Below are 14,109 nucleotides of genomic sequence, written 5' to 3' on the forward strand. Positions count from 1 at the left end.
TACCTTTGTAGGGGGTTCGAGGTAGTAGGGGACTACTACACCAATTGTATCTGTTGCACTCTGACTGGGAGAACTGGGCAGTGAGTAATGGAAGAAAGTAGAACAACATCGCATTCGCTGTGTGCCTGTGATATTACAAAGTATAGTTATCCTTACATGTCCATTAATGCCGCAGATCAACGCCTCTCATAACCCTTCACTCTGAGGTTGTGCTCAGACTCTCTACGAACGATTCATCATCCTGCTCATCTACAAGCACACCCCCGGTAATATCATCTGAGAAAGCCACCGTCTTGGCTGAAGCATGCTTTGCAGACGGCTCAACCAAGTCACCACTCCAAGGCTTGCATTCTTTGACATGCTCACCGCAACGCAGACAGGTCCAGCCCTCGCCCTCTTCTCTCTCCAATCGAGTAGCCAAGCAGACGAAACAGTATACACACCCACAAGGTATTGTCTCATATGGGTTGGTTATGTCTGTCTGGGCTGAGCCAATAACACCACTGGATGCTGCTGCTGCCATCACTTCGTTCTCAGAAGTTGCTGTATTCTGGTCCTGGTAGCAAATTGCGCATGTCCTCTCGGGGAGGAACGCGTATTCACCATTGGCCTTGCCCTCTTCCTGAGGCCCCGTTCTGATAATGTCTTTTGTTTTCCGCCATGTCCTGGTCAGCCAGCGTCGCCATCGCTGGATGCCGATCAGGGGTAGTACGAAAAGCAAAAACTCGGTGAAGGCATGCCAGACAAGCTGCCTGTTGAGATACTCGAATGAGACCTCTCTGCTTACTTGGCTTGTGGGTGGCGCAAGTCTCATTCTGAGAATTCTATCGAGGAGGGTTCGGTATCGTCCATGCAGTAAGAAGACAAGAAATGAGACACATGCCGCTGCCGAGTGAACAGTTGAGAGAGCAGATGTCAACTTCGATAGTCGCTTCAGTCGGGGACTTGGCTCGTCGTAGCCATCGTCATGCTCCAGAAGCCAGTCCTCCCATCTCGTCCAAGCATAGTTTCCAAATACTGTGACAAGTCCATAGAGTGATTTCTGCACCTTTGAGGGTGCTTTGAGTATAAGCCCGTCGTTTCTGGCGTCGGTATATTTGAGGTTTTGAAGAGCCGCTCCGTATGTGGCATCGTGGTCCCAGACAGTGAGTTTGAAAAGCACCGCCCTCAGAGCCAACATAATCTCAGCCGACCAGTCATCGTGCAGATGCCCTCCACCAAAATATTTGAGACCCTCGCAAACCTGGTCCTTGAGAATGTCCAAGAGCTCTACATCGAGCAGTTCGGCATCGACTTGTCCTACTCGAAATGCAGGGCGCGTGCCCTCCCTCGTCGACACAGCATCCCAGGCAGATCCTATGCGATTTAGGGGGTAAGGTAAGCGCTCGAGGTTGGCTCTAGGTCGAGAAGATTGCCGCTGTGCAGCGATGCGAGCAGCAGCTTCGGCCTCACGGGTTTGGCGACGCGCAGCGACGCGGCGTTGGGCTTGGATGAAGCTCGAGTCGGTCATTTGACCTGCATGAGGATGAGGGCGTTCGTCGAGTTTCGGGTATTTGATTGGGAGTCTATCGGTCGGTTTGGCGGTGGGTTGATCCGGTTACAGCTGAATAGAGCGAGCGATCATTTGTTGCAGGTGATAAAAGCAAAAAGGAAGCGCGCACTTCATTAAGCTCGTCTCAGCGCATCGCATTGGATCTCATCTGGGGATTGTGCGGGCCCATCCAATGCTAAAATCCCCCATGACGCCAGGGCCGGGGGTTGTTGAGCAGAAGCCGAGCCGAGGTGTTACAGTGCCTAGGTCTTATCGGCTACTTTACCGTACCGTGCATGTTCCTCCCTCGTGCCTCTGGAGTCTGCCCAGGCCCATTCCTGCTGTACCTACTCGTAAAAGAGTAGGGGACTTTTTGTTTTCACGCGCACTGAGACTTGCCTTAGCGCTTGGTTTCCACTCTTCAGAGCGCGAGACAACTTCTGACCTTGTGATGAGGTGCCAAAATTAACTAGCCTAGGAGTCTCCTGAACTTATGCTGAACTTGCTCAAGTCTTTTTGTTAGCTGGTATAGCACCACTGTGTGTGTCTCTCTGTCCCCGTCTGGGCCGGACCATACCTAGGCAAGCCGGGACCCCCTCCCGCTGCAACTCCTCTTCTTCCCCCTTGCTCGATGCAGTTACACAGAACTTGAGATGGCAAGTGCGGCTCAACTCGTCACAAACAGTCTCAAAGCTTCTGTGCCTCTACTCTGCAAAGCACATTTCATCCAACAAACTTCGACCGATACCATCAAATTATGAAACTCAGGGGCGCTTCGTTCTTAGAGTATCACAAATCGTCGACAAACCAAATGTTAACCAGGCTTTGGGGGAAAGACAAGCCACACTCACTTGGCAGAATTCAGCTATGCATGCATGTACCTTATGTTTGAGGCTTGGCCAGCGACCAGCAATCAATGGCGCTATGATATCTCCGATAGCCCTGTATGCAACCAGTATGTCCCAGACACCTGGGAGCTGGGACAAACGACTAGCTGCATGGGCACTGTGTTACACAGAGTTCCTTTGGAAAAAGCAATCTTATATTGACTGTGCTGCGCTTGCATCTGCATCACGACTCTTCTGATGACTTCCTACGCGTCAGAAACGTGAATCCCCCAGCCGGCGACCAGGCATCTCCTCCTCTGTGGATACCCATTCAAACAATCAGAGCCCGAGTTGCTAGCTATTGAGACAGTGGCCGCTCTTAGTGACCATATTGCTTGCTGTCTTAGGAGAGACGGGAGCTTTGCAAGGCCCGCCCCGGGCGGACGTTCAACAGCTGTCAACATTAAAGGCCAGCCCGCCTTTGCTGGTTAGACTTCACTTTAACGGCAACCCCTGAACGCATAATCAAACGACACGCACACGCTGTCTAGTATGTCTCTGTGAAAATCTCCGAGTGCCAGATGCACCAGCAACCCGGTTCTTGTGCCAGAGTTGCCATTATTGAGTCGGGGGGCGGCCCATTCTTTGCCCCTCCCTCTTCACTCTCTTGATTTGCGACCAAGGAACGTCAGACCAGTGACATGGTCACTTGCGTCTGTCTTCTAGGTCACACCTGTCATAACTCTCAATGGATAAAGGTTGACATGGAGATGCAGGCGGCCCTTTTTTGACAGAGCTTCCCCTACCTGGTCCTCGACTGGGAGCCCATATCCACGCCACATACCTCCCTGGGGCCGACATGACTGGAGGAGTCAGGTATTACAACATGGTTCTGAGATTTGGATCTAACTCAACTATCCGCCTCTTCCAATCATGATGCATTGGATGATTTGCTTTTGTTAAGCCTGACGACCATCTTCTCTGCCCTACGCCTCCACCATGTTGCACTGATACCATGTATTTGTATTGAACTCGTAGTTCCATCCGCCTCTTTCCATTTCTAATTGCTTATTCTGCGTGCATATATTCCGTGGCTCCGGCACTTACCACAAACCTGTTCAACCAGTTGGTTCTTGACAAACAAGCTTGGTTCGGTGCCACGACACATCCTTTATCGACTCTAGCCTACTTGTAGGGCCCTACCACTGGAGTTTGCCAACTAAGAGAAACAGGACGGGTCTTGAGACCCCCTTTCGTCGTCTTCGAAGATCCAGTTCGTTGATCAAGCTATGGCAAGTTCCTCACAAGACGAAGTTTCACCAGGGGTTGGACTCAACTCCAGTCAGAAACGAGTTAGTACGGGAATCTCAAAAGTCCAGAAGCGTATCTCTTCAGCTTGCGATCCTTGCCGTTATAAGCATATAAAGTGCAGTGGAGGTACACCATGCACTCGATGCAAAGAAGAAGGCAAACCGTGTCATTACACCAAGTCACGTCGAGGGGTCCGAAAATCAAAGACAAGTATGAAGGAGGAAGAGACTTTTGTGACCGATCAAGATGATAGTATGGAGAGCACACCGTTGCCAGACCTTGTTGAGCCCGGCATTCCGTTTCCCCAAATGATACCTTCCACACCTTGCAGTACCATACATCCATTCGACCTCTACTACGCCAACTTTCACGTCACCCACTCTTGGCTACCCCCAAGAAAGAAACTGGAGGATCTCTGCAAAACGCAACCAGAAAACTTACGTTTCCTCGTGGCCACAGTTACCTACATTGGGTCTCTATACTTGGACAATGTCGACAAGACACAGCTACAACAGAATGCCTACCGAATGTCGCATGACACTCTTTCCCAAACAATCTGGTCCGTTCAAGCACTGCTGTGTCTTTCTGTTGCAGAATTCGGGAGACAGCCTGGCAACGTTAGTAAAATCATGCTCAACAAAGCTTCTGCGCTGGCTTCTCATTTGGAACTTCAGAGCAAAGAGTTCGCGGATAGGGAAACAGACCCAGTCCTCGCTGAATCATGCCGCCGGACATATTGGGGATTATATACACACGAGATGTTGCTTGGTTTGCGACAGAATCAGCTTTACTCAACACTCTACCCCCCTGGGCCCAGTTTTGTGGTAGGACTTCCGTGTGAGGATTGGGACTACCAGGCCGGTGTGCGTATTTCCTGTTCGAGGTAGCTACTTCACGCTGATTTTCCATTAGAATATTCCAGCCTCAATAACTCTTGAAGAGTACGATCGCCTGAACCTCTCTCGCGAGCACTCTTCTTGGGCCTACTTCGTTGATCTTATTCGTATATACGATATTCATGTGGCACCGCTTTTTCATGATTGTTTTCAGGCAGCCCGGCACAATCTCAAGTATGCAAGTCAGCTTATCGATTCCTGGCGGTTCAAAATCAGCCCCACGAAGAAAAGTCGCGTGGGGGAAGATGGCATGTTTGATATGATCTTATACCATGCGGTAAGTTCTTTGACCCGTTCAGGGGCTAGTTCGGTTACTCATAGTCTACCTTGTAGTTAGCGGTCTCTTTTGGGTAAGTCAAATGTCCCTGGAACGTCGTTTTCAGATGGCTAAATCTCTCTAAAGACTCGAGATCCGGATGCAAGCTCATCTCTACGGACACTGGGATGAACATATCGCGGCTTCATTACTTCACAGTGTTGCTACAGGACATGGCGCTCCGCTACCAGTGATTCTCCAGGCACCATTGCGTCTGATGGCTCTACTTGGCTCTCAGCTTGTACCAGAGAAGTTCTCCCCTTCATGTCTACTTGATTTGGAACAAGCAGCCTCACCTTTGCGTGATGTTGTGCTCTATGGTGCAGGGCAGCCAGATTACAGATCTAGAGTTTTGCTTCTGGCAGAGTTCCTCAAAAAGTCTGGGGAATTCTGGCCCAGGTCAAGGGTGTTATCTGACTTTTTCATGGAGGCACTGGGCAGAGGCGGCCATGAGCATGGGTATATGGAACTTTCTCAAGCTACGTCAGCGGTTGGTGATAGGCCTGCGCCTGTAACCGAGGGGGACTCTCTCTGGCTCAGGTCGCCCACATTGGAACATATGGGTGGTTGGTCAGGGCTGCCATCATACTCGCTGCAATGTGAGCCAGAGACGAGTGTTGTAGCTTGGGCAGGAAATCTAACTCCAGCTCCTGGCGGAAGTATGACAGCCTGGGATATAACAGACGACGCAGGAAGTTCAGTTTCGGATATTTACATGGAGACAGGGTGTTCAGATGACAAATCAAGGGGAGGCTCGGTTTCTGTGAAAGTTGAGAAGTGACGGCAATGCGTCCTTGGTTTGTTTGCACATAACTTAGTAGATAATAGTTTGACCTACTCTGGAGGAGGAAATGGTGAAAATTTTAACCCGGATTTCTGAGTCTCGTTCAAATCTATGATACAAGCGAGAGATGGTTGAAGGATGGAAGATTGGTTTTACAAACGCCTCACGGTTTACTTGATCAGTTTTAGTTGCATGTTCGGCATCCGGGACAGGAATACCTACCTATATAGGGCTCGAACACCTCGCTATTTTTTGAACTCAATTGGCAATATTTTAGGTTTTCGAAAACTGCAAACTTGACCACTGAGGTAAACTTAGTAATAATCCAGAAGTGCCTTGGTAAGTTGATAGCTGGAAAGCAGTTGATGTTGGTTATTTTTTCATTGACGTCTAATTAAGATGGTGACGGCTGATACCCTAGACTTGAAATAAATTGACCACGAGGTCTCGGTCAGCCTCTACATGTCCCCACTGTTGACCGGCGCTAGGTACTTAGGCAGGGCGACAAGGGTCTACTAATTATGTACATAGATATGTACAATGGAACTGACAGATGTTACTCTTCAGGTGTCGATTGATTAGTGAAGGCCATAACAAATTGCAGACAATAAGCTATACTCCGTACTGCATACGTTACTCGATGTAAGGTAAATTAAAATAAGAAGTTGATTTAAACTTGGAGCAATACATGTCCAACTTGAGTAACTTTTCATCTCCAGTGTCTTTGTCATTCCCCGCAGGTACCTTAGTGACCTCACTTAACCTCGCTCAGCCATGAAGCTCCATTTGCCGCCTCGCCTACCTGACCTTGCTCTTACATCATTCATAAAGACAACAACCTAACAACATCAACCTCATTTTGACACCCATTCACGATCTGAAACATCAAGCGCACTCCCGTCAACAATCACCGTGAACGATCATCACAACTGCCGATGACTCACCGCTCCTAGAACGAACTTCCGCCTGCCTACGCTAAGGGCGCCAGTCAGCGCTTCACGATCTAACTTGGCGCATATTGTTATCTCACATTCTACATTATAAATACACCACTTTCATCATACAAATCGCCTATCTGATGCGACCGGACGTCCAGTTCGTATAATTCTTTGATTGAGGCGACGTTACCGTAACGCCTGCTCGTGTGCGACTCTGCCGTACTCGAGCGCCGAAGGTGAACAACATGGTATCTTCGCGCCAGCGTGAGCTTCGACCCGAGGACTCGTGGCGCTTTGTTGAAGGGGAGAACGATAGTTTCGACACAAGTATCCTCCCATCACTTGGGGAATCATCACCACCTACATCCTCAGGCAACATACCCTCACAACCCTTTTCCCAAGGAAATCTCAGCTTCGCATCGCAGGACAGCATTCGCGACTTTGGGGCGGACCCAGACGACGAGCAGGTCATTCTACGAGAGCCATTCAGGCCGAGTCTTTCGCGCGCAAGTGTGAGCGTAAGCGGAGAGCGAGTCTTTCGATCACCCGATCCAGAATTTCACATGCCGCGCATCGATACTGCGAGTGATGGAAGTAGGAGTGAGCGCACGATAAGAGGGCTGGGCATAGGATATGGCGGCAATGAAGGTGCGAGGAGAAGAGGAAATCAACCAACTTCGAGTCCTCCCAAGCAGAGAAATACGCGCGCAAGACATGAGACCGAGGACGAATATCATCGCCGCCAATATCGCGAACAGCCACCGCCAACAGTTGGAAATCAAATCGCTCAAAGCGTCCCGGCGGCGATATACAACACACTTGCATGGTTTCTCAACGTTATCGGGCTGGCATTTCGCTACGCTCAGAAACCTTTTGCGATTCTACTGGCCATTTATCTTTGCTTTGGTGGCCTTATTATTGCACAGAACATGGCAACTCGCTCTATCGCCGCATCTCTATCTCCTCTTTGCCGTATCCCGGGCGCATCGCTACTGAATCTTCCGTTTTGTCCTTCCTTGGATACGATAGTGCCTGCGGGAGGCGATGGATCACCCGTTGAGTTCGATGATCTCATGAATGTTCAGTCAAAGTTCGAGCAAGTTCTTGAGAAGAGCTCTGATGGAGTCTCTCTCCCATTCGAGATGAAGAGATCCGAAACGGCCATCCGAGATTTACGCAGCCTTGTGCGACACAGCGATCTACAAGCTCGCGATGAGTTGCTATTTGAGTTCGACGGTTACATCGACACGGCGAGGCAGACGTCTTCGGACTTGCAAAAGTTCAACACCCATGTTGGGTCGGCTGTTGATGCTGTCATAAGCATCAATCGCTGGACGTCTCGTTATCTCGATACTCTATCCCCAGAAACAGATGATGGGAAGTCGATTTCCTCACCTTCGCCTATTCTTGGCTGGGCGTCGTGGCTCTTTCACCCGTTCCAGCCAACTACAGATCATATCTTCAACGAGCGAGTTCTCCTAGACAAGTATATTGAACATACGGCTCTTGTCTCGGATCGTATCGCGACCCTTATCCTTGAAGCGCAGGCCGTTCTGCGCCTGCTTACAAAAGCTGAGGATCATCTGATGCTCATTTACGACATCAGTTCTCGCTCCTCTGCCGATACAGCATCTCGTCGTGAAAATGTTCTCTGGAATATCTGGACACTTGTCGGTGCAAACTCGAACCAACTCAACAGTCTTTCCCGCCAACTGGCTCTTCTGCGCCAGGTTGACGCACAGCGTTCTTCAGCAGTCGCACAGGTCAACGCGCTTATCCTCGAACTCGAGAGCATTCAAGCTGGTCTGGGCGACTTGCGTGACCGAGTTGCTGAGCCAGAGGTGCTCCGCAATGGTATCGGTAGTGGACCTCCAATCCCGTTGAGCGTGCATATCGAGACCATTGATCGCGGCGTCGAACGTCTGGAGGACGCAAGAAGCAGAATTCGTGCTGCCGAGAATGATCGTGTTCGAGATGCACTTGCTAGAGGCGGAGTTCGTAATGAGCCGTTGCTAGAAGGCAAAGGAAAGCGTGGTGAAGGGAATTGAACAGTGTATGATGATCAGAAACCAGAACCTAGGAATTTGAATCACTGAACTTGGATTATGTTTGGCGTTTGGAGCGTACCTAGAGCGAGAAATATGAACGATTGGACTCCTCAGATATACTTGTGCATATAGGGGAATAGCTAGTTCTTGGAAACATACGACAGTCTGATCTAAAATATAAACACCTTGGCCAATTCATAGTGCTACTCATGTTGCTTCATATCATGACTGTATATTGTTTGGGTATATGCTTTTTTGATGCATATTCTGGACAACACATAATTAGTAGATGGGATGCCATTGCTAGCCCACTGCTCTGCACCTCCTATCTTCTCAACGAGCCCCTGTATATACAATTCTCGTAAATCCAACCAACGCCTCATTAAATGCCTTTCCAATGCACCATTGTACCCGAAAAAAGTCGTATAATCAATGGCCTTAGCAGATCGGCCTAGATCCCAAAACCCTGCCCATGACATAAACGCCTGACCTATGCTGCCCCATCAAATGCAAGAGATGTGTTCTGACCATGATATTTATCAAAGCAGAATTAGAAATACCCCGGGAAAACTTTTGAGAGTGCTCGTAGCCCTGTGATCATGTTAGTGTATGCTTCCAAGACCATTTAGATTAACGACTTACATATCGCCCTCTGAGAGTCCGGATCGTCGAAAGGCGCGTTCTTGGCTGCAATTTCACGCATGCGTTGTCGAGCAAACGAAGAAGGGCTTCCACGTCTTGGCGTTGGATCTGTGTTCAACTCGGAATTCTCTGGCTGTGTTGGGAGCATATTCAAAAGTCGAGGTCTAGGCCTCCTTGTCTTTGGAATCTGGGCTGGAGCTGGTGGGCGAGTGTTTGCTTCTGGTTCTGGTCCTGGTTCTTGGGATTGTGCGGGGGTGGATGATGCTGATGGCGTTTCTACTCGTTGCTCCTCATTCGCCGCTGTATTTGTAGCAGGCTGTCGTCTGAAGTTGGGTAGTTTCAAGTTCACAAGTGGCGACGAGGAAGGCCGTGAAGGTGATGGTGAAGTTCGGAAAAGTCGTTTACTCCAGTCCTTCATCTTCGTATTATCACCTTCCTCAGATAGATCCTCGAGATCAACTCTCTGACGTAATTTCCTCAGAGCACGTTCTCGACGCACCATTCCGTTAGTGATCCTTGGACTGTAACCTCTGGGCAACATTGAATGTTTGCACATAGGACAGAGAGAACTGTTCTTCGACAGAAACTCGTCGATACATTCAGGATGGAATATGTGACCGCAAGGAAGCTCTCGAATGATGGTGACTCGGTGTTCGAAATTGGTGAGGCAGATGTGACAGCTAGGCTGAAAATTAGTAGCAGCGTTGTCGCCCGAGGCTCCGATATTCGATCTTTTGCTCCGGACACTGGCACCGGATCGTATGCTCCGCTGGTCGAATCCTCGGCTACTTCGCATGCGTCGTGTAGATGATGGGGTAGGAGGAGGCGCTGTCGAATCCGGGTCCGCGTTGTAAGTAAATAGAGGAAAGCTGGTGATATGGGTAGCAGGTACTGTGAGGCGCTTAATTCCCATGGCTTCGAGATCGACTTCGCCAGACTCAACTCTTTTTCCAAGTGATATACGTCGTCTTCGTTGTACAAGGTGCATGGTTATCGATACGAATGCAAATATGGCTAGCAAGGCGCCAATTACTATGAGGAAGAACGCCCATAGGGGTGGAATATCAGACTCATCCTGAACGCTGAGTTCGGTCCAGATACGGACATAATCCTTCGGGTTCGGGCCATAAAGTGTGCTGATATTTTCGCCATACGGTATGTCGTCCACACTGCCTGAATAGTAACTGAGTTGTCGCATCATATTCTGGCCTTCTTGACCAGAAATGGCGTAAATCGGATATTTGTTGACGGTCATCCAGGCTCCACCATCTTCCAGATTCCAAACAGGCGAGTCCGCATCTTGAGGTTGATTTGACGAGTTGTTAGGTTTGTAAAAGATGAAAGCGCGAATGGGGTCGAGACGCGCAGAAGCAAGGTAGGCTAGGGTACAGTCGATGCTGAACCACGGCGCGAGAGCGATGAGATTGTAATTGGTGGGAGGGAGATTATCTCGGCGGGTGACATTTCGGGGGATGAACTGGTATTGTTGCTGGTCACACTCACGGTCGTTGTCGAGGTCGGGGACGTAGAGAAGGCCGGTGATAAGGCCATTAGACGAGTCGGCATTCGTGGCGGTTAGTGTGGTAATGTTGGTGGAAATTCGCTCCTTATATGCTATGTCGGACTGTTTGCATGGTTAGTTAATGCCAGCCGAGTCTTCCAGTAGCCTCATCGCTAAGGAATGATAGATGTCAAGTGAATCAACGCACCGAAAGAGCCGTGAGATTTCGGATGATTGTCGACGGGACCGTGCTGGCGCCGCTCCATACTGGATTACTGAATAGGAGGCTGATGAAATTGGTCAGCAATGTTCATAGCTTTAATCAAGCATGGCGAGTGAGGTCGTCTGATCGGAAGGTGGCAGGCGATGTCGTGTGGTTCGCTGAGTTTGGTGCGAGCGGGGAGTCGAGGACGGCGTAGTCGTTTATGTCACGCCAGTGACGATGATGAGAAGAACGGCCACGGGGATACAACGACATTGCAGGTAAAGAGACATAATGGATGGAGTAAAGACATACACGACATTTCGTATCTCGGTGAGCGCTGGACGGTTTGATGTCAGTTCGTGGGATGCCAAGACTGGGGTATGATGCGAGGTTCTTGGCCTCGAACCCGCGGGCGCGGATGAGCAGGAACGGAACGGAAAGGGACAGACGCCCTTCGGGGAGAACGGGTAGGAGCAATGAATCAATCAATCAATCGCCATGTGGTGTAAGACGAGACGGAGGGAGAAATAAGAGGTTATGACAAAGGTTGGTTGAACAGAGAGTGATATAACTTACACATGCTTCTAAAACATATTCAATCATGGAATCGTAGGCATTATATGGCGTGCACCAAAGGCGCAAAAAAACAAGTGACGGCCCAGGTTGACAGTGAAGATTCAATGATGAATGACCTGGCTGAAGCGAGTTTGTGAGGACGTAGTAACGTTTGGAGGAGTCAGGTGAAAACTGGAATTGAGACTTGAGACTGAGTATGAGAATGAGTAAACAAGTAAGAGCAAACGAGTTGGCGTTCCTGGGGGAGAGAAAGAGCGAGAGAATCAAGCGAGAGTAGGTAAGGTGGACTTGATTTGACCTGGACTTGGGTTTGGGAAACCAGGACGGAGGGTGGAAACTGGAAATGGGCCGGACGCTGATTGTGGCTGCCACCGCTGGGGGGGTGAGGAAGAACAGAAGGACAAGCAAGAAGCAGGCCAGCAGGCAGGCACGGGAGGGAGCGGATGTGGATGGATAGAGTGGCCGGGCTGGTGGAGAAGGGGAAGGAGAGGCAATACGAAAGGGAGAAAGCGCGAGTGAGTGTTTTTGGGGGGTGACGAACTGAAGTGCAGTAAGCCTACCTGCCTGGGCTGTCCTGTCCTGTCCTGCCCTGCCCTGCCCTGCCTCCTGCCTCCTGCTGAGCCGCGAAAAGAGAGGGGGAGTTCTGAACTGGGAAACTGGATTCGATGAAATGGCAGGGCAGGCAGGGTTGGGGGTGGAGAGAGTGATTGAACGGTTGAGTGAATTTGGGCAGTTTCGTTGGTGGCGCGTTTCGGTTGTTAGAGTGTGACGATGGAACAAGGGTGTGCGGGTATAAGATAATTTTATGCAGGCACTGTTATCGAAGTGATATGAATCAACTAAGTTAATCTTTCAAGGTCAAAAGAATCGAGAGGAACTAACTGACAGAATCAGGACTCCATGACAAAATAATGATACTAAAGTGAGACGATGTGATCCCGCAGAAATGACGAGTCGGTCCAGGCACGTACATAAAAGTCCGTTTTGAGACGCAACTCCAAAAGTGCGAAAAGTGTCGGGGGCCACGATGCAAATCGACCAAATCAAAAGAGAGCTACAGGAACAGCTACAGCTACGATGAGCTAGCTCTGTTTTAGGCGCAGGAACAAGAGCAGCAGAAGGAAAATAAGTCAAAGCGATGGCTGTTGCCAAGCCGGCTATCTCTTGACGACCCGAGCATTTGGGAAGCAGGAATATCGAGACAATTGTCGCTTTTTCTTTTCTTTTCTTTTCTTTTCTTTTCTTTTCTTTTCTTTTCTTTTTATTTTATTTATCTGGTATGTTGACTTTTGAGGGGTGGCCAATCAAACAGCACAACTCATATTCTGGCTCGGACTTTAAGGCCAGATGGATGGATGCTTGTAAAAGCCCGAGTCGGGAATAATAACGGAGTTGGCCAGGTCCAGGTGAGTTAGAGCAAGCCAATGATCTCAGTTTTCGAAATTCCAGTTGGTGTTATTGATATCAGACGAGCGAGTGTGAGAGTAGCAAACAGACAGTCTAGAATAACCTAACAGAGCAATCTGCATTAGTGGTACAACAAAGCTTGTGCTCTCCATCTCCATCAATCAACATCAACTTACAGAGTACATACCTCAGAATAGGAAAGGATAGAAAAGGATAAGATCAGGCAGTCAAGATTTGTCCCGTCCACTTCCCCACAAACCAAAAGCTTGTTGGTCGAGACTTGAACGTATTAGGATACTTGACCCGCAGTCGTAATCCTTGAATGCCCCTTTTTTTATCTCTCACCATCAAGGACATGGATGTTTTTTACCGTATCACTCGGACGCAAGCCGTGTATGTAAATGCAGGCTGAAAGAGTTTTCACCATCACCTCGTGGTTTTTACAGAGTTAAGATACAAGGGAGTTGCCGAGAGCTTAATTGTAACGGTGACAGTTGAATAGTTAGTTGACGAAGCCTAGTACGACGTCGAATTTCAACCATAGTTTTTGCCAGTGAATCAATCAATGGACTGCCTAGAGATAGAAAGCAATTCGTCACTGATTGTACATGACTCGTGGTAGCTTTCGCATTCCGAATATTACGTACAGACTACATTCGAAAGAGTTCAAAGTTCGAACTCAGCAGTGGCCTGACGAAACGGTTCGGATCTAACCTAACATAACCTTGTACCCAGCCAAGCTTCTGTGACCAAAGCTTGTCTCCCGCGACAGGTTCAGTCATCCACTATAACCTAAACTCAATGATCAACGGCGATACGTATTGCTGATCCGTCGATGACAATCAATTTCGCCCACTGCTGATGTGAGTTGCCCTTCACTCTCTTTAAACCCTTGCTCGTGTCACTGTCACCATTATCCTCCGCGAAGACGGGGAGGCGCAGCGCACTCAAAATCCTCCTCCCCGATGGATAAGGAGGGTTATGTCTCTGGGCGCTAATGACTGGCTGACACCCCAAGAGGTCACCCGTTGAACCGTCAGAGACAGACGGGTAGGGCAATCAAGCGCTGGCGCCCACTCAAAGGGCCTTGTCATTTGATGAACCCTGGAGTCATAATGAGACGGCCC

At 49.3% G+C, this 14,109-nt stretch overlaps 4 protein-coding genes across 7 annotated transcripts; 2 read left to right on the forward strand and 2 right to left on the reverse strand.

Moving 5' to 3' along the window:
• Positions 1–47: 47 nt before the first annotated feature.
• Positions 48–1,778, reverse strand: FVEG_00460 (hypothetical protein). The gene has a single exon (XM_018886939.1). The coding sequence runs from the start codon at positions 1,508–1,510 to the stop codon at positions 197–199; it is 1,314 nt and encodes a 437-aa protein (XP_018742598.1). The 5' UTR covers positions 1,511–1,778; the 3' UTR covers positions 48–196.
• A 1,967-nt stretch (positions 1,779–3,745) lies between these two features.
• Positions 3,746–5,808, forward strand: FVEG_00459 (hypothetical protein). Its single transcript, XM_018886938.1, has 4 exons — positions 3,746–4,532; positions 4,582–4,842; positions 4,899–4,915; positions 4,969–5,808. Exons 1-4 carry the CDS (start codon positions 3,882–3,884, stop codon positions 5,660–5,662), a joined length of 1,623 nt encoding a protein of 540 aa, XP_018742597.1. The 5' UTR covers positions 3,746–3,881; the 3' UTR covers positions 5,663–5,808.
• A 659-nt stretch (positions 5,809–6,467) lies between these two features.
• On the forward strand, positions 6,468–8,856 carry FVEG_00458 (hypothetical protein). The gene has a single exon (XM_018886937.1). It carries the CDS (start codon positions 6,849–6,851, stop codon positions 8,649–8,651), a length of 1,803 nt encoding a protein of 600 aa, XP_018742596.1. The 5' UTR covers positions 6,468–6,848; the 3' UTR covers positions 8,652–8,856.
• FVEG_00457 (hypothetical protein) lies at positions 8,835–12,108 on the reverse strand. 4 transcript variants are annotated; one of them, XM_018886933.1, is made up of 5 exons: positions 11,576–12,108; positions 11,312–11,336; positions 11,003–11,081; positions 9,294–10,917; positions 8,835–9,242 (listed from the first exon to the last, which is right to left on the reverse strand). In XM_018886933.1, exons 1-5 carry the CDS (start codon positions 11,577–11,579, stop codon positions 9,202–9,204), a joined length of 1,773 nt encoding a protein of 590 aa, XP_018742592.1. In that variant the 5' UTR covers positions 11,580–12,108; the 3' UTR covers positions 8,835–9,201. The 4 variants fall into 4 exon arrangements, with proteins under 4 accessions (XP_018742592.1, XP_018742594.1, XP_018742595.1 ...); XM_018886935.1 differs by having other exon boundaries at positions 11,003–11,336; XM_018886936.1 differs by lacking the exon at positions 11,576–12,108 and having other exon boundaries at positions 11,312–11,575.
• Between the last annotated feature and the right edge of the window lie 2,001 nt (positions 12,109–14,109).

This window comes from Fusarium verticillioides, chromosome 1 (assembly GCF_000149555.1).
Source record: "Fusarium verticillioides 7600 chromosome 1, whole genome shotgun sequence".
NCBI lineage: Eukaryota > Fungi > Ascomycota > Sordariomycetes > Hypocreales > Nectriaceae > Fusarium > Fusarium verticillioides.